This window comes from Glycine max, chromosome 1 (genome assembly GCF_000004515.6).
Source record: "Glycine max cultivar Williams 82 chromosome 1, Glycine_max_v4.0, whole genome shotgun sequence".
In the NCBI taxonomy this organism is placed as follows: Eukaryota; Viridiplantae; Streptophyta; class Magnoliopsida; order Fabales; family Fabaceae; genus Glycine; species Glycine max.
In genome coordinates, this window is record NC_016088.4 from 142,832 (window position 1) to 162,369 (window position 19,538).

Below are 19,538 nucleotides of genomic sequence, written 5' to 3' on the forward strand. Positions count from 1 at the left end.
GAAATGTCCAAATTCTGGAAAGAAGTCCGTCAAGCCGAACACAAGCACGAAAAGTGCAAAGCAAACTCCAAGGCCGACTTGCACAAGTCAAACAAGAGGCCCAATTCAGACAAGCGCTAACCTCTCCCCAAAGAGCCTAGGTACAAGCGTTATACACCCTTGACGACTAATCACACCATGATTCTAGAGGAAGCTTTCAACTTGAAGATACATGTTAACTCATTAACAAGTGCATCAAATTGTCTTAAATAGTAAAGTACTCGGAAGTTCGAGTATCAAATCCATAGGGACTTTGTTTATACTTAGATTAGTGCAAACTCAATTTACAAGTAAGAGATAAGAAATTTAAATGTAAAATTTAAAGAAATTAAGAGATAAGAAATTTAAAATAGAAGATTAGGAGATAAGATAAAAATTTAAAGAGATAAGATGTTAAAGTAAAAGATGAGAAATGTAGAAGATAAAGATAATGATACTTAAAGATAAATTCTGAATTTGAAATATGTTAAAGCCTAGCATGCCTAACTACCCTTGATGCAATATTAATATTTTTCCAATTTCCACTCACATCTACTAAGACACTTAACCCTGGTCCCTCATGATGAAGAGCCTAATTTATATATTTTCTCTCTCAAATCCATTTGCAAAGATAGAATAGTAAATTGCATGTGTTGGATCAAGTGGCCTCAGAATAATTAAGAAGGGGAAGTTGAATTAATTATTAATGAACCTTTACTAATTAAAAATCTATCCTTCTTAATGTTACTAAATTCAATTAGGCTTTTACTACAATGTTAAGAAAGTAAAGAACAAAAATATAAACTTAACCAAAAGTAAAAGCGATAATTAAAGTGCACAGCGGAAATTAAAGAGTGTAGGGAAGAAGAAAACAAACACAAGAATTTATACTAGTTCGGCAACAACCTGTGCCTACATCCAGTCCCCAAGCACCCTGCGGTCCTTGAGATTTCTTTTCAACCTTGTAAAATCCTTTACAAGCAAAGATCCACAAGGGATGTACCCTCCCTTGCTCTCTTTGTAACAACCAAGTGGATGTATCCTCCACTTGAACTGATCCACAAGAGATGTACCCTCTCTTGTTCTCAGTCACAACAACCCAAGTAGATGTACCCTCTACTAGTACCACAAAGGATGTACCCTCCAATGTGTTAAGACAAAATTCTCAGGCGGTTAGTCCTTTGAAACTTTGTGAAGGGGATATAAAAGATATCTTAGGCGGTTAGTCCTTTGAAATCTTTTGTATAAGGGAAAGGGAAGAATCAAAAGAATTCTCAGACTGTGTCATTTTGAATTCTTTGAAAAGGGAGAAGGGAGACACCAAAGAATTCAGGCGGTTAGTCCTTTGTTCTTTTGGAAAAGGGAGAAGAGAGACACAAAAAGAATTCAGGCGGTTAGTCCTTGGCGAATTCTTTTTGGCAAAGGGAGAAGAGAATGAAAAAGATGAATAACACACTTTTGTTTTCTGTGAAAGAACAAATTTTGGAAACCAGGAAACTCTGAAAGCTTTTGGTAAAGGAAGAAGAAGAAGAATATCAAAAGGTTATCAAAAAGTTGTATGTAAAGGTTGTCAAAAGTTATTGAAATGCAAATCAAGGTCTTGCTTTTATAGAATCTTCATGTCTGGTCAAGAAAATCATTGGAAGAGTTATGACCTCTAGAAAAACCTGAAAACCATTGGAAGAGTTACATCTCTTGATTTTTATTCAAAACTTATCACTGGTAATCGATTACCAAAACCATGTAATCGATTACACAAACCTTTTTATGAAAGGATGTGACTCTTCACAATTGAATTTGAATTTCAATGTTCAGATACACTGGTAATCGATTACCAATATATTGTAATCGATTACACCATTTTAAAATCAATTGGAACGTTGCAAATTTAGTTAAGAACTTTTGAAATCAAACTTTGCCATTGATAATCGATTACTAGAGAGTAAAAACTCTGGTAACTTAGAAAATTTTGAGAAAAACTCTTTTGAAAAACAAAATTGTGCTATGTTTGTTTTTTGAAAAATCTTTTCAATACTTCCCTTGTGAAGTCTTCTTGATTTCTTCTCTTGAATCTTGAAATCAAACTTCTCTTGATTCTTGAATCTTCTTGATTTCTTCTCATGAATCTTGAAATTAATCTTGATCTTTGAACTTGTTGACTCAATCTTGAAATCATTCTCTTGGGCTTTTTGTCATCATCTTTGTCATCATCAAAACTACTTGAATCAACTTGATTCATCATCATGAAGCTTGCTTCTACAACATGAAGTATGAAGATGTATGCAGAGGCAAAACAAAGTCATTTTATCCTTAGTAATGAATTGTTTAGATGTCCTTTCCCAATTCTTTAGAAATGACCATTTCCCGATGTATAACCCCTAAAACAAATGCATGAATGATTAGGCCATACAATAACAATAAAGCACATGAAAGAAACAATAAAATTTGGCATTGCATCATTAAATAGATAGTAAGGAAAGATTACATTATAAGGGAATTTGGCCGCTAGGCTCCCAACAATGGGGTTATAGCCTCTCATTGTCATAAGAAGCTTTACACTTTAGGGGTTGATGTGGATAGAAAAAGAGGGATGGATAGAGGAGGAGAAGGGGATATGGACATAGAAAGAGGGTTTTCCTTATTAGAGATATTCATGTATTCATTAGAGAGCTCTGAGTCTCAGTGTGTGTCAGTGTGTCAATGTGTATTTCTCCTTTGCTTCCTACTTCTTGTATAGCCCTAAGGTAGCTTAATTTTCACGCGACCTCGCGCTTAGTGTGAGCTTTCGTGCTAAGTGCACCTTGGGCTTCTTCGTAGGCCTTCTTCGTGCAAAGCGTAAGTTGGCCGCTAAGCGAGCAGATGTGTTGGGCCTGTTTTGCGCGCTAAGCGAGCTATCCCAATCTTCAACTTTTTCTTCAAATTTTTGCATCAATTTTCCTCCAAAGCACTTAAAATTTTCTTCTTTTGAATCCTGTTGGTAAAAAATTGTAATGATATTAATTTATTCATTATTTCATTAAAAAATGTTATAATAAAGAAATTGTAATCATTCTCAGTCAAAATTGACTATCAAATTAACTCAAATTTTGTAGTTACCAATACCCATCCGACTACCCCAGACGAAACCTCCCAACTCGGGGTCAGACACAACCAAATACTACAGATATCACCACGGTATTGGTCATAACACTAGAGACTCTTAATCCCTAAAGGACAAGATAAAAAAACTTATACAGGCTGGGTACTTAGCCTAGTTTGTTAAGAGACCAGACAATTACCAAGCAGAGCAAGATCCATATGACATCAAGAGGAGCAACATAGGAATCAGGAAGCAAACAGAAGAAGAACAAAACATCGAGGCAGACAAAGACGCCAACAACAACAACATGAGCGACCACCTCCAGAACAGGAACCCACATAGCAAATCAAAGGTATAATCAACACCATTGTGGGCGGATTTTCCTATGGGGAACGGTTCAATGTTAACTCATTGGCAAATACACCAATTTGTTTCAAGTAGTAAAGTACTCAAAAGTCTGAGTGTCGAATCCACAAGGACTTTGTTTGTACTTGAGTTGGTGTATACCAAATTTACAAGTAAGAGATAAGGAATTATAAATAGAAAGAAGGAATTGGAAAATATAAAGCAATACAAATAAACAAGATTAAATGTAAATGATAATTTCAGAATTTAAACATGTTAGGGCCTAACATGCCTAACTACCCTTGATGCAATATTAATGTGTTTCCCTATTTAATGCTATTTTAATTTCCATTCACATCTATTAAGATACTCAACTCTAATTCCTCACGATGAAGATCCTATTTTTCAAGATTGGTGCTAGTGCTCCTTGAGACACGTGGTGCCATTGTCAAATCACCGTCGTTGACGATGAAGGGGCAAACTAGTTGAAGAGAGACTCATAAACATGATATAATTAAAAAATGAAGTTAGCATTGACATTATTGAGGTTGCATGGTTTGTGAATTGCATGAATTTGAAGTTTGTAATCAAACAAGCTTTGAAGATGTTATTGTTGAGTTAACTTGTGGATTTTCTCCCCTAAGAAATCTAGTTAGACATTAATTTTTTTTTCTTTCTAAACAAAATAAGTTATTTTCTCCCCAAGCTCCTCAGTTGGAAACACATATGCAACGTCTTAATAATAATGTTAGTATTTTTTTGGTATAACAAATATAGAGGTGTTGGTGTTTTTTGAAAAGCACACTCCGCAAGCATGATTCTTGAAATGTATTCCAAATTACTTGTTCCAGAATACAACAAATATATTCTGGGTAACCAATCCAAAATATTGTTGGGCATTTTCTGGATTTAGGATTCCAAAATTATAGTTTCATAATTTTGAATTACTTAACTCTAAACATTGTTGGTCTGCTTCCGAATTTGGAATTCTGCAGTGGTGACAGCACAAGGCCTGGGTCGTAGTGGTGCAAGGCAGAAGAGGGTGAGCAAGGGGAGAATGGTAAATTGAAGATATTAAAAATTTTGGGGTTCAGGAAGTAAAAAATGCGGTGCAGGAAGCAATTGCAAAAAGTAAATATTTTTAAGTTGGTCCAACCCGTTTGACTTCTCAAAATTATTGACCTCTCTTGCACCCGGTTCAGCTGTCCATGGATACTTATGCTTAATAGACGAACAATCTTCTGCTTCGTAGTAAGCTTCTGAGAGGTAAATGAAAATGGATTTTCGCAAATTCAGCGTCAAACGTCAGTGTTTACCGTGGCAGCTCCAACTCGTCATCTCTATTCTTCTGGTAATATACTTTTTTGTTTATTACTAATCTGATGGCCTCTCACTATAAACTTTCTTTGAATTGATTCCATTAATCCCAGATTACAAGTTTCTGCGATCTTGTTGATATTCTCATTTTTTAATTCCTATACTTTATATTGAAAGTAATTTTGATGGGCTGCGAGGGGGAACTGGTGAGAATAGAATGCAACTCCCTAAGGTTTCCTCTAATACATTTGAGAATGGAGTGTCTTAAATTTTTATCTTACCTTTTGCTTCTAAGTAGTATGCAAGGAGTCAGATTCCATGGGTCTTTTATAAGGTCTAGAAACATGTGTTAGACATAATCCATCATCCTGGTAGATGCGCAAACTTTTTAGATCTTTTGAACTTGGAATGTGCTTATTCTCTCTCGGGTAAAGAAAAGTGGTAGTAAGAATGTTTTACTGTAATGTCCCCGAATTTGGTGTGATATCTTGACAAACTTCTGAGTGGTACTCTTCTACTTCCACTATCCGCAGAATTAAGCACCAACAAGTCAGATAATACTCTCCCATAGCCTCCATCCAGAACCGGAGCAACCTTTAGGTACTGCAATGGAAATCCTCCTTCTGATGCCGAAATATTATGATTCCAACAGATGCTTTTCCCATGTTATACCTCACTAATTAATCTATTGTGCGTTATTGTGTCAGTGTGTCATGCTGCAGCCTTGGGCTGCAAAAAATTTCTCTTGCGTCACATTTTCAGTTCATAGTAATGGGCCCCATGTGTAACAGGCTGAAAATCCCTTTGTTAAACTCTGTTGTTCTAGTGTGTGTATTTGGGGGGACCAAAATCACCAGCTTGCCCCCCTCTCTTTGAACAAAAAAGGTTCATAATTAAACCAAGTTTTCATACTTCAATCGCACTTAAGTTCTTTGGATGAAGTGCCCACTTTTTTCTGGCATCTTCCAGCAAAGCCATGATTTCTGCAGCCTTTTGTGTTCTGTGCTCTCTCCCTCTGACAGTTCTCTGTTCTGATCTATCTACATGTCCCTTTTGTTCTCTATTCCAATGACATTTCCAGTGTGGCACAGGGTTTTTGCCCAACTTTGTGATAGTGCTCTGTTCTCTGTTTTAGACACTCCTGGCCTTTTTTCTTTCTCTGATCTTGGTTTTCATTTTGATTATTTATAATTTTATTAAGAACAAGTCTTCAATTTTGGATATATATATATTTTTAGCATATATCTGGTCTAAATTGTAAAATTATTTAATTTGTATATCTGCTAGCCTACTACAGTGTTTTTGGGGCTAGCTGCAATGCACCACTATCCAGGATTGATACCTATGATGTCTCATTTGCATTGCACAAAAAAGTTTACCTTCTCCTTCAGAACACCTCAAGAAAGTTGCAGATTAATAATCCAAACCCTTTTCATCCTCAAAAAGTGGACATCAACCAAAAAGACATGCCTCCCTACCCAGAAAACAGAGTTGAGATAGATCCTCATCCTCTTTCTGCAACTTTTAAACCAAAACTGATAGCCTTAATCCTCATGCATAAAAGACAAAGCATTTAATTTAACTGCAATGCCAATCAACTTAATATTGCCCATGTTTGATTGGTCACAAGGAATCAAAATGGCCTCGAAGAGAGGATAATTGGGCAGGGACATTTTGTAAAGCATTGGAGGAAGAAAAAATGAGTGGGATGAGAGGATGAGGCTGGGTACTTTTACAACAAAGAAAAAGTTGAGAACAAAGGTACTGAGGCTGCGGGGGGGGGGGGGGGGGGGGTTCTTAGGGGAAGATGTGCAGCATTCTAGAGGAGCTGCTGGCAAAGTCCTCCTGTTCAAGAGCAGGTTACTGTGCCAACATTTGAGCCCAAAATAGAGGGAGAATACCGGTGCTGGGTTGTTGGTAGTTGGGTCTTTGGTGGCTTCTGCTTTGGAGGGTATGGTTGCTGGCTGGATGGTGGGCAGCAGGTGGCGATAGCAGCTTTTAGGGTCATTTGAGCCAATTTTTATGCACCAGAACATGAAACCCTACAGAAGGGGGGCTTATCTTTGGCTGAAAAAAAAATTAAGAATAAGAAATATCATATATGGGAAATAATTTATTCACAGAGGAGTATACAAACACACACATATATGTATGTACATACACTATTGAAATTCACTTGCTTATAGGCTGTTAAGCCCTACATATCCATGTTTTTTACTTTTTTATGGTCTATGGGTATGTGGCATTGTTATATCCTTTGTCAATAGGTCAAGGACAAGAGTGATATTGACACTGTTGAACAAGTGACTTCAATAACTTAAGGGGGGGAGGGGGGGAATGGGTGAATTAAGTCTTAAAATTTTTTCAACTAACAAGTTTTAATCCCCTTTTTAAATGATATGTGATAGATTTAGAATGTAGAAGAAAAAACATCAATCAATTCTACAATGTTTTTTAAACGTGCAAGACAAAACAAGTTGCAATAAAATAAACGAGATAAGGTAAGAGAGAATTGCAAACTCGATTTATACTGGTTCGGCCACTTCCTGTGCTTACATTCAGTCCTCAAGTAACCAACTTGATATTTTTCATTATCCTTGTAAATCTTTTACAGTCTTTGAACACACCTTGGGATCTCTCACCCTTATGTTCAAGTTTATCAAATTTATTAAGTTCTTATCTTAGATTTTCTTGGTCTTGTTCTTTGACTTGATTCAATCTGTGTTCATCAAGTAAACTATTGGCATCATCAAAACCTGCATGATATACATTCACAGGCACCAAAATTGGGAAATGAAGAAAATGTACTATATAAATAAAACCAATAAGGTTTACCATTATAAAATGATTTAACCTTTAAATTAACTACTTAATCAACTAGCATAAAGCTCATGTACTAAAATCGTAAAATAATCGTGATCATGTATGATATTGATGGCTGTACGTTATTTTTGCAGCCTTTTAATGGATGCTGATTGATGTCTAACAATTAAAATTAACATTTTTAATATTTGTAATAATGATACATTTCTGTTGGCTTTATTGTGATGGATTATTTAGATTGCTATTTACATTTGTTAGGCCCTTCTACATGTTGATTATTTCATTTTTCTTTCCTTTGTAATTGCTATTGCTTGTTGCCTCTTTCCATCCCTTTGATAATTTTGTTATTTGTGTTAATAAAGACATTCATTACATCAATGCTTATTGTGATTTTTATCAGTTCTTAGCAGTTAGTTCACTTGGATCACCTATTGAAACTCGCAAAAGTGGCAGATCATCTGTATTCTCACTTTTTAATCTCAAAGAAAAGAGTCGATTTTGGAGTGAGGATGTTATACACAATGGTATGTCTACATCTTGTTCAATGAATGAAAACATCATTTTTCACTCTCCTGTAAGGGTTTATTTTGATTCTCTAAATAGTTAATTTGTTGTTTTTTCAGATTTTGATGATTTAAAGTTTTCAAGCCATGGAAAACTAAGTGCATTTAATTATACCAATGCAGGTATACATGCATTCTTTGAAATTCTTCACAAATTAACTTTGTTTCTTTGAAGTATTTTAGAACATGAGGTTAAGCCTAACTCAGTCCCACAAAATCTGCTTGTAAGGTGATCTTAGAAGGGTTTGATTAGGACTAAACTCACATTCTAAGATTCTAAGATGGTATCAGAGCATATTCAAGATTAATCCAAAGGGCCACACACCAAGCCCAATAAGTGCTGGGCGTGAGGGGGTGTATTGAGAGAAACCCAAGTCCCACATCAGCTAAAAATAAAGTCAAGATAGAGTATATACGTGAGGTGCAACCCTTACCGTATAAGCTAGATTTTGGGGTTGAATTAGGCCTAAACTCACATTCTTAAGAATCTAAGAGGCGAGAATTTCCCCCACTTGTATACTCTAGTCAATGTGGTACTTGAGTTTTTTTCATAATACTCCTTGGAGTAATATTCTCTCCCACTTGTATACTCTAGTCAATGTGGTACTTGAATTTTTTTCATATACTCCTTGGAGCAATCTATGACGTATTTCTATTGAGATATGTAAATACCTTTCTTGGAGTGGGACACTTCAATTCCCAAAAAATATTTCAGTCTCCCAAGAGTTTGTATCTCAAAGTCCTTTGCTAGATGTTGACTCAAAATTTGTTCCAATCATCAACAATAATAGTAATACCACATACACTAACAAAATAATCGCTCTCTCAGGGTTGAGTGGTTGATGAATAATGAGTGAATAATATATAATAATAATAATAATAATAATAATAAATATTCAATAACAGAAAATATATAATATAGTACTATATACTAATTTAAAGCATGTTATTAATTAAATATTAAAAACTAAATATTGAATATTTTCCTTGTTTGAACAATAATTATAAATTTAAAAATCATGTAAGTTTTTATAACTTTAAAAATTACTTCAAACATAATTAAAAATAATAAATTTGTATAATTTAGTTAAATTAAATTTTTTTTGTAATTTGTAAAAACTAAATTAAAGAGTTGCTTTTTAGAAAATTATATGTAATTTTATTGAAACAATAATTGTCATTTGAACATAATTTATATCTTATCCTATAAATATTTGGTCCGTAGATCAACAACATAACATCGAGGGGAAGAGAGAGATGAGAGAGAAACACCCAGAGAGAGAGACACCCAGAGAGAGAGCGTCACCCAAAGAGAGACAAACACCCAGAGAGAGACCCAAACACTGTGAGAGAGAGATATGTAGTGAGAGAATCCAAAACTGGGAGAGAGTGGAATATAGGGAGAGAGCCAATCCCTGAGAGTGTGCACGAAGAGGTGAAGGAGTCTGAGTGGACGACCGTGAGTCATAGGAAGCCTCGGAACTTCCCACCACGTCGTCATGGCAGGAGTGGGAAACGCGAGGAAGACCACCCTCAACGAAGGAACTGGAGAGATAGAACAGACATTACTTCATTTTACTTCACTCGTTTTCATGATGAGGTAACTGAAACGGAGTTGTGGACCCATTTCCGTAAGTGGGGAGACGTAAAAGAGATTTTCATTCCTAAGAGGAGAAACAGAGAAGGGAGGAGGTACGGTTTTGTACGCTACAAAGGGATCTCTGATAAAAGAAGAATTGAAAAGGAACTGGACAGTAGCATTGTAAAGGGCCTTAAGCTCCATGTTAACGCTCCGAAATATGGAAGAGGACAGACGATGTTGGAACAGTACAAGATCGTTCCTGCGAAGAAGGGGAAGGGAGTGGATGTTTATGGCCAAAAAGAAGAAGCACCGCTCAGGACAACGGGGAACAAGGTACTTCGGAAGACATATGCAGAAGCAGTGGCCGTATCGTCTGACAGAAACACACCTGGGACAACTGCAGATGTTAAGCTGGTTAGCTATGGGGGACCACAACCTCAGATAACCTTGAAGATATCGGAGGGAGATATACGGCGATACGAAAATACGTGGGTGGGAAGAATGAAGCAGTTGGAAATCTTCGAGCGTTTAGAAGACGAGGTTTTATGGAAACTGGGACCAGGTGTGTCGCCCAAATACTTGGGTGATGACATGGTCCTTCTTCTCGGTCTCTCCGACACGTGAGCAGCGGAGATCATGGCGGAAGAAATCGAACAAGGTTCATCCTTGTTTTACTCGTTGACGAAATGGAAATCGCAGCTACATACCGGAAACAGGCTAATATGGCTCCGATGCTGGGGTATCCCATTAGTCGCGTGGTCGATAGATAACATCCGTAAGATGGTGGCGGTGGTAGGTGACCTGGTGGAGGTAGACGACGACGTCGAACACATGCAGAGACTCGACCGTGCCCGAGTCTTGGTTAGAACTCCTCGACCACCGCTAATACAACAGGTAGTAGAAGTTCATGCCGGAGGAGAAACTTACCGCGTTCACTTGGTGGAAGAAAACGGCGGCGACGGGCTGAGTAATAGGCGTCGCGAGAGGAGTACTTGGGAGTCTTCGGAGGAGATTTTATCGGACGCCGACGATATTGTCAGTGTCCGATCTTGGAGAGACACGGCGGCGCCGTCATCACCGGACGGTAACCGCGAAGGCGATAGGCGCGAACTGCACTCTACCCTTTTACCCACTGGTCTCGACATAGCTGTTGACCCAGTGGGTAAAGACCACCATGCAAGGGCCCTCTGTCCAGTTCAGATGTTGAAAAGAACACCGGACCTAAAGAGGAAAGGATTTGAATCCATCTCTAGTCAACACATACCATACCTGCCAGTTGACGAGGAAGAGGAAATTCCCAGTACAGAGATATGGGTCAACTTAGATGAGAAAAGAGAGCTTGAGGCCAGCTCAGCAGTAGGAGCTTCTGAAAATGTCCATTTTGAGCATGTGTTAAAGCTTGGTAGAAATGTTAATAACTTTAATAGCTCCAACGGTCTAATAGCCCCAGAGACCTCACCAGCTCACAACCCAAAATTTATTGGGCCTGAAACCAGCTTGGATTTTCCCTCATATACCTCCCCCGATGCCCAAAATAACACCTTTGCTAATTCTAAAGTGCAACAGCAGGAGCTAAGTAATACTTTGCAAGTGTACAGAAGAAAAAAATTGGGCAGAAAGAAAGAAGCCCAACTGGAGGTTATGGAAGACTTGGATAAAGAATTTGCAGACACGGAGAAACCTTTCAATTCTGAAAAACAGTGGGAACTTATAAACCAAATGGGGCTGACTTATGAGGGCAATATTCATCAGATCAAAGGGGTGTTGGCTGATATGGAGTACAGAGATAAAACAAAGGCAGCTGAGAAGGGAGTAAACTCTACTGATAATGATAATTCTGTCATATAATTGCAGAGGTTTGGGCAGGGGGATCAAATGGGCTGCTATTAAAAAGCTCAATCTAAAATACAGGGTGGACCTTGTGTGCATCCAGGAAACTAAGAAGGAATGCTTCAACAAGCTTACTTGCTAGAGCATATGGGGGGACTCTAATGTCTCATGGGATAGTGTTCCCTCAGTTCACACTTCTGGGGGATTACTTTGCTTATGGGATAATTCTGTTTTTGAAGTAGATAGCAGGGCGAAAGGCAGCAACTTCCTAATGCTTGCAGGTAGATGGATAAAAGATGATCAGAAGATATACATTGTTAATATATATGCCCCTTGTGACCTTCAGGGGAAGAGAACCTTGTGGGAAGAGTTGAGGCAACTAAGAATCTCTCATACTGATGGTCTTTGGTGTTTCCTTGGGGACTTCAACAGCATTAGAAGCCAGGAGGAAAGAATAGGCACATCTCAAAGCATGGGAAATAGCTCTGATATCTCTGAATTCAATAACAGGATTTCTGATATGGAATTGCAGGAGATTAAATCTTATGGTAGCAGATTTACTTGGTTCAGACCCAATGGATCTGTGAAGAGCAGATTAGATAGATGTTTGGTCTCAGAACAGTGGCTGTCCCATTGGCCGGATTCCTCTCAACATGTACTTCCAAGGGACTATTCAGACCACTGCCCAATAATTTTGAAAACAGATATGGTGGATTGGGGCCCTAAGCCCTTTAGGGTGCTGGATTGGTGGCTCAAAAATAAAGAATATCAAACTTTGGTGAAGGAATTATGGACCAGAGATCAGCAGGCTGGTTGGGGGGGATTTGTGCTTAAAAATAAGCTGAGGAACTTAAAATCCAGCTTAAAGCAGTGGAGCAGAGAGCATGGGGATGTCAAATTTAAGAAAATACAGCAGCTGAGACAGCAGTTAAATGATATTGATAATATCGCTTGTGATAGAAGCTTGACTGAGGCTGAACTTATGTCTAAGAAATCTATTCAATATGACCTGTGGATGGCTTCAAATGCATACGAATCCATCTTAAGGCAGAAATCCAGGGCTAAGTGGTTCAAGGAAGGAGACAGTAACACAGCCTTTTTCCACAAGACAGTCAATTTCAGAAGACATCATAATACCATCCATGGAATTTTCAGTGAAGGAGTTTGGGTCCAGCAACCTAAACTGGTCAAGGATGAAGCTGTCAAATTTTTTGTTAGAAGATTCTCTGAGGAAAATTTTTGCAGACCTACTTTGGATGGGGTTCACTTCAATAGAATCACTCACAGCCAAAGAGAGGAGCTGACTGCTTCTTTTTCAGATCAAGAACTTCAAGCTGCTGTTTGGAGCTGTGGAGGAGATAAATCTCCTGGACCGGATGGATTTAACTTTAATTTTATCAAGGAGTTTTGGGGGGTGATAAAACCAGAATTTAGGAGATTCGTGGATGAATTCCATGTGCACGGTAGCTTCCTTAAAGGCAGTAACGCCTCTTTTCTGGCCTTAATTCCAAAATCAAATCAACCTCAGACTTTCAACGACCACAGACCGATATCCCTTATAGGATGCATGTATAAAATAATAGCCAAACTATTGGCAAATAGAATGAGGTTGGTGGTGCCTAGCCTTATTGATGAAAGACAATCAGCTTTCATAAAGGATAGACATATCCTTCATGGAACCTTGATTCTTAATGAGGTTGTGGAGGAAGCTAAAAGATGTAAGAAGCCAGCTTTGATTTTTAAGGTAGACTTCGAGAAAGCGTATGATTCTGTTTCATGGTCTTTCCTGGATTATATGTTGGATAGGATGGGGTTCAATTCTACATGGAGAAAATGGATCAAGGCCTGTTTACAATCTGCCACTATATCAATCCTAATAAATGGCAGCCCCACAAAGGAGTTTGCTCCCACTAGAGGTTTGAGACAAGGGGATCCCCTAGCCCCCTTGCTCTTCAACATAGTGGCTGAAGGCTTAACTGGAATGATGAGGGTTGCAATAGAGAAGAATCTGTACACAAGTTTTTAGGTAGGGAAGCAAAATGAGCAGGTTAATATTCTGCAATATGCCGACGATACAGTTTTTGTGGGGCAGGCTTCATGGGATAATGTTATTGCTTTGAAGTCTATGCTGAGGGGTTTTGAATTGGCATCTGGATTGAAGATTAACTTTGCAAAAAGTCAAGTCGGGATCTTTGGAGCTGAGGTCAACTGGATTCATGAGGCAGCAGAATTTTTGAACTGTAGGCATATGGAGATTCCTTTCTATTATCTGGGCATTCCCATTGGGGCAAAGTCCACCAGCAGCTTGGTGTGGGAACCGCTGATCAGGAAATATGAAGATAAATTGTCTAAATGGAACCAGAAAATTTTATCCATGGCTGGAAAGGTTACTCTCATCAATTCTGTTCTCACTGCCCTCCCTATTTATACCTTATCTTTTTTCAAGCTTCCTCGAAGAATAGCTCTCAAGCTTGTCTCCTTGCAAAGGAACTTCCTATGGGGGGGTGTTCAAGGGCATAAAAATGGGAAGTAGTGTGTCTCTCTAAGGAGGATGGGGGTCTAGGAATCAAAGATATTTCTAAATTCAATACAGCTCTGATGGGTAGATGGATATGGGCTTTATCTTCTAATCATAATCAGCTGTGGGTTAGAATCTTATTGTCTAAATATGGTGGTTGGTCAGATCTTAGCAGTGGGAGGGATAAATCTTGGCAGTCTCATTGGTGGAGGGACCTCCGAAAGTTATATCAACAGCCTGAGTTCAGTATTATCCAGCAGCAGATGGTTTGGAGGGTGGGAAGAGGGGAAAAAATAAAATTCTGGAAAGATAATTGGTTGGGGGAAGATTATAATCTTGAACAGCAATTCAATCAGCTATTCCTGATTAATGAGCAGCAGAACAATACCATATCCAGCATGGGAATCTTTTCCCAAGGCAAGTGGTGTTGGGACTTGAAGTGGAGAAGAAATTTATTTGACTACGAGCAGCATACAGCTGTCACATTCATGGAAGCAATTACTGGTATTCAAATCCAGCCTCATATGCAGGATATTCGAGTTTGGAAAGCTGATCCCAGTGGCATTTATTCTACTAAGTCTGCTTACAGACTTTTGAAGACCAGCACCCCAATTATGGAGGCCAACATCTTGAAGATTGTATGGAATCTGAATGTACCCCCAAGGACTGCGATTTTCTCTTGGAGACTTATCCTAGATAGGCTGCCCACTAGAGGAAATCTCCTTCGTAGAAACGTGCAGATGCAGGACACTTCTTGCCCTCTGTGTGGGAATGCTCAAGAGGAGGTGGATCACTTGTTCTTCAATTGTGAAATGACCTTAGGGCTGTGGTGGGAATCTATGAGCTGGAATCAGATGGTTGGCCCCATTGCATCATCTCCAGCAGCACACTTTATTCAATTCTGTGAGGGCTTCGCTGTAGGGCAAAATCAATCTTGTCGATATGGATGGTGGGTAGCTCTGACTAACTCTATATGGAAGCATAGAAATCAGTTGGTTTTCGAGGGTAATCACTTTCTACCATCTAAAGTGATGGAGGATGCTTTATTCCTCAACTGGTCATGGTTAAAGACCAGAGAGAAACACTTCAGCATTTCTTTCAACCAATGGTCTTCTAATCTTGTGGCTTATTTTAGTTGATTTAAGATATGGGCTGGGTTATTATATATCTGTATTGGGATGGATATTTTATCCTTTGTAGTGGATTTTTGGGGGGCTTGTTTTGGTTGGGAGGCGACACTCTTAGTGTCTTGTCCTTATGTGTAATTCATCAGTACTTCTGGTACTGATCTGATATTATTAATTATTAATAATATATATCTATGTTTGCCTTCCAAAAAAAAAAATATTTGGTCCGTGTCAAACATAGGACAGAATAACACGACAATGTTATCTAGCGACTAGTGTTCACCAAACATTGGACATGATTAAAACTTACTATGCTCTCATCCTATCATGTTGTTATCCTGTTCACATATCCCTTTATAATTTGACCGCTAAATAGGCTCTAACTAAATTTTAGGGCAAGGATTGGCTAAAGCTTGTGCAGTTTATTTTGAAAATATAGCATCTATAGTTTTCTTAAAATAATTTTTTTATATTTCAGGTAACATTGCTAACTATCTAAAGCTTCAGGAAGTTGATTCCATCCACCTTCCAGTTCCTATGAATTTTATATTTATAGGATTTGAAGGGAAGGGCAGCCATGGTACATAGTTGAAAACTAACTTATCTTGTCTATGGTTATTTTGTTTTATTGGTATAGTGGATTCTATAGTGCTTTTCGTGTCTTTCAGAATTCAAGCTTCTTCCAGAAGAAATTGAGCGTTGGTTTACAAAAATTGATCATGTCTTTGAACACACTCGGATTCGACATGAAGAAGTTCTAATTCCATTTTACAAAACCAACATGGATAAAATGCGATGGCACCACCTTCCTGTCGTTAGTCACATAAATTACAAGTAACACTTTCTATCCTAACTCCCCCAAAAAACACCAGTAACTCTTTCATTTTCTTTTCTGAAATGGATATCAGTTTTAAGTTTCAACACAACCTTTGACAGATAAAGGTGTTTGTGGAGAAACACAGACTGATTTGGCATCAAATTTGAGTATTTTCATCATAAATCCTTGAGCCAAATGTAAGGATGGAAGTGAAAATTGGCTAAACTGAATTTTGAAACCCAAAGCTTACACTTGCTTCTTTCTCAGAAGAGAACTAGCATGGCCTTCAATGGCTTCATTCATAGTCTCGTGGCCATGATACATGAATTTAAAACTAAACCTTCTCATCTGATCAGTTTGATTGTGATTTTATCTTTCACTTAATTTAGCATTTTATTTTTATTAATAAAAGAATATATTTGGAGAATGAAGAGAAGTGTATAGAAGGAGCATGAGAAATTCTTCTGAATCAACTTAAACAAACATAATTTGAATATTGGCTCTGAAGTATTTTCCAACCCCTGTTAATAACACTTCTATATGTTTTTCTTTGAGCCCTCTTGATTGGAGGCATATGATGTGGTGACTCCAATGCAAATCTAATATAAACTTTTTCCTCGTTTATTCTTGGAATTTCTTTTCTGTGAGAAAAAGTTGCACTATCTTTGTTTCTCTGACAGTGGACATTCTTGTGCAGTTTTTCTGTTCATGCTATTGAAATGGGAGAGAAGGTTACTTCCATAATTGAGCATGCCATAAATGTGTTTGGCCGCAAGGATGATCCAGTTGGGAGCCGGTAAATTAAATTAAATTTTTTCTTCAATTAGATTACATATTATTTGAACCATTATGAGTTCTCTTTGAACATCTGTGTTCTTTCCTTTTCCTTATATGATAGGTAAAGTGCATAAATAGATGCACAAGTTAGAGTTCATGTGTGTAGGATATCTAAGAGGTAGACCACCTAACAGAAGAACTGATAATCAAAGAAAGAGTAAATAGAAACTAAAACAAGTGATTGCTCATTTCATTTGAATGCTGCAAAATTTAGACCAGTAGAGAAGGGGTTAAAATTTCTCGCTTGTTTATTGATTGCCTCCAGTGCTAAATTTCTTAGATTTCGCTTCCACCATATAGTTTACAGAACAATAGTTACCTAATTTGCTCACCAATCCTATGAACTATATTCAATGCCGTGTGTCCTAGATTTTGGTATTCTGGCATATTCCGGTTTGCTGCAATGCCCAAAATGGATAACCAAATGTGGCACACTAATGAGAGCAATGGAATAGATGAAAGGTAGCTCTGATACTGGAAAATTGTTGACTCCCTCTATTACTTGAAATGGAGATGAAGTGCATGTGCTACCTAGTGACGAAAGCATTGCCAAAAAACTAATTCTTTTTAATCAGCAAAAATAGTATTATATTATATATTAAACAGTACAAGTTGTACTGAAGGGGTTACACAGTGGCCAGTTTGAGTAGGACTATGGTGTCCTAATACATAGTTTACAACATGAATTAAAAAACCATAGTTCTGACATTATACTTATCTCACAGTTACCCCCACTTATATAATTATCCCACCCTAATCACATAAAGGCCTCCTTCATGTTGCTGCACCAGTGATGAAATGGCATGTCAAAACCTTTATCCAGATTTTTTAGCCAAGTAGATAAATATAGCATCCTCCAAAGTTGAAGAACTATGGAAGTTAAAAATCCCACCCAAAGTTGCTGTTTTCACATGGAGACTATTTAGAGATAGGTTGCCAACTAAGTCAAATTTGACAAGGAGAAACGTGACAATCAATAATACATCTTGCCCATTCTGCAGGAGGGTTGAGGAGGACGCAGCACATTTGTTTCTCCACCGTCATAAAATCCTGCCTTTGTAGTGGGAATCTATGGCGTGGGTGAACATTCTAGGGGTCAGTCCGCAGTACCCAAGGCAGCACTTCTCCCAACATGCTGCAGTTATGGCTAAAGGAATCCGACAAAATAGATGGAAGTGTTGGTGGCTGGCCCTTACATGGGCTGTGTGGCAGCAGAGGAATAAGATAATTTTCTCACAGGAAAATTTTGATGGCAACAAAATACTGGAGGATGCCATTCTACTCCTATGGACCTGGCTGAGAACTTTTGAGGAGAATTTTGTGATCCCTTTCAATCACTGGTCGTCAAACTTACCATCAGCTTTTATTCAGTAGAAGGGTAGTCCAGATAGATAGATTTATTAGTAGCAAGATTGAAGAATGATGAGAGAGAGAGAGAAACACGTTAGAGAGAGAGAGAAAGAGAGTCAGGGGGAGAGACAGGCACTCTGTAGAGGAAGAGCGCCTGAGAGAGGGAGAGCACGTCTTTTAGAGAGACAGAGGGGTTCCCTGAGAAATCGAGAGCCTGCAAGAGACCGTTCTTATGACAACAACAGTATACACAGACGCAGCAGGGAGAGGGGGAGAGATAGAGATAGGCGATACGTGGAATATCTCCCACGTTGTCGGAGCATCTCCAGAAAGACGCGACAAGACGAAACATACGGAAGCTCGAAGGGGGGGAACCAGGAACATAATAGACAGGATGCTGAACCTGATCAGGAAGTATGGACCAAGGTGACAAGAAGGAGGGAAGCAAAGGCAGCAAAGAAGAACTATACCCAGAACAGATCTTTACATAACCTATCGGCAAACCACCCCAGCTGGAGAGACAAGGAGGATATTACATCCTTTTACTTCACTAATTTCACAGACAACGTTAATGAAGTGAGGCTCTGGGGGAAGTTTAAGAGTTGGGGAGATGTGCGTGAAGTTTTCATTGCCAAACGTCGTAACAAGGAGGGAAGAAGGTTCGGCTTCGTGAGGTTCAAGGACGTTTCGGACGTAAAGCTTTTGGAGACGCACCTGGACAATATCTTCATTGATGACCATAAGCTGTTCGTTAACCTTCCCAGGTTCACAAGGCTAGCGTCGAATGCTCATACGCATACAAAAGTAGATAAAAAGGAAAAGCAAAGTAAAGAAGCTGTCAAGGATTCTCAGGCCACTAATAGACCTCGGGTGAGATCATATGTGGAAGTGGTGGTTCAGAAAGGAGGCTTAGGAGGAACAACGACAGCTGTAGATGGCATTCCAACAATTACCATCGTACCTAATAAAGGTCGGGAAGTCTGGTGTGAAGGGGCTTGGGTTGGTAGGTTGAAGAAACCGATGCAGGCGGAGAAGATGGAGGACTACATATCGTGGGAGCTGGGATATAGCATCAGCGCTAGATCCCTCGGAGACGACATAGTACTAATTACTGGTCTTTCAGCGGATAAGGCCCAACAGCTTATCAACTCAGAGACGAATGGTGGCAATACCCTCTTTTATTCCCTCGAGAGGTGGCGTCCGGGGTACAGGGTATCTAATCGGATCGTGTGGCTTCAAGTATGGGGTTTCCCGATTGAAGCATGGGAAGTGGACCATATGAAGCAGGTCGTCTCAACCATCGGAGACGTGATCGAGGTCGATGAAGACACT

At 38.6% G+C, this 19,538-nt stretch overlaps 1 protein-coding gene across 1 annotated transcript in view; it reads left to right on the forward strand.

The window, feature by feature from the left end:
• The first annotated feature begins 4,636 nt into the window (after positions 1-4,636).
• The window catches only part of LOC100779643 (uncharacterized), a 49,910-nt gene continuing 35,008 nt past the window's right edge, over positions 4,637-19,538 (forward strand). The window contains exons 1-6 of the mRNA XM_003516340.4: positions 4,637-4,793; positions 7,983-8,106; positions 8,206-8,268; positions 15,681-15,782; positions 15,871-16,036; positions 16,717-16,815. Of these exons, the coding sequence (XP_003516388.1) occupies positions 4,713-4,793; positions 7,983-8,106; positions 8,206-8,268; positions 15,681-15,782; positions 15,871-16,036; positions 16,717-16,815 (635 nt within the window). The 5' untranslated portion in view covers positions 4,637-4,712. The remainder of the gene's footprint in view (positions 4,794-7,982; positions 8,107-8,205; positions 8,269-15,680; positions 15,783-15,870; positions 16,037-16,716; positions 16,816-19,538) is intronic.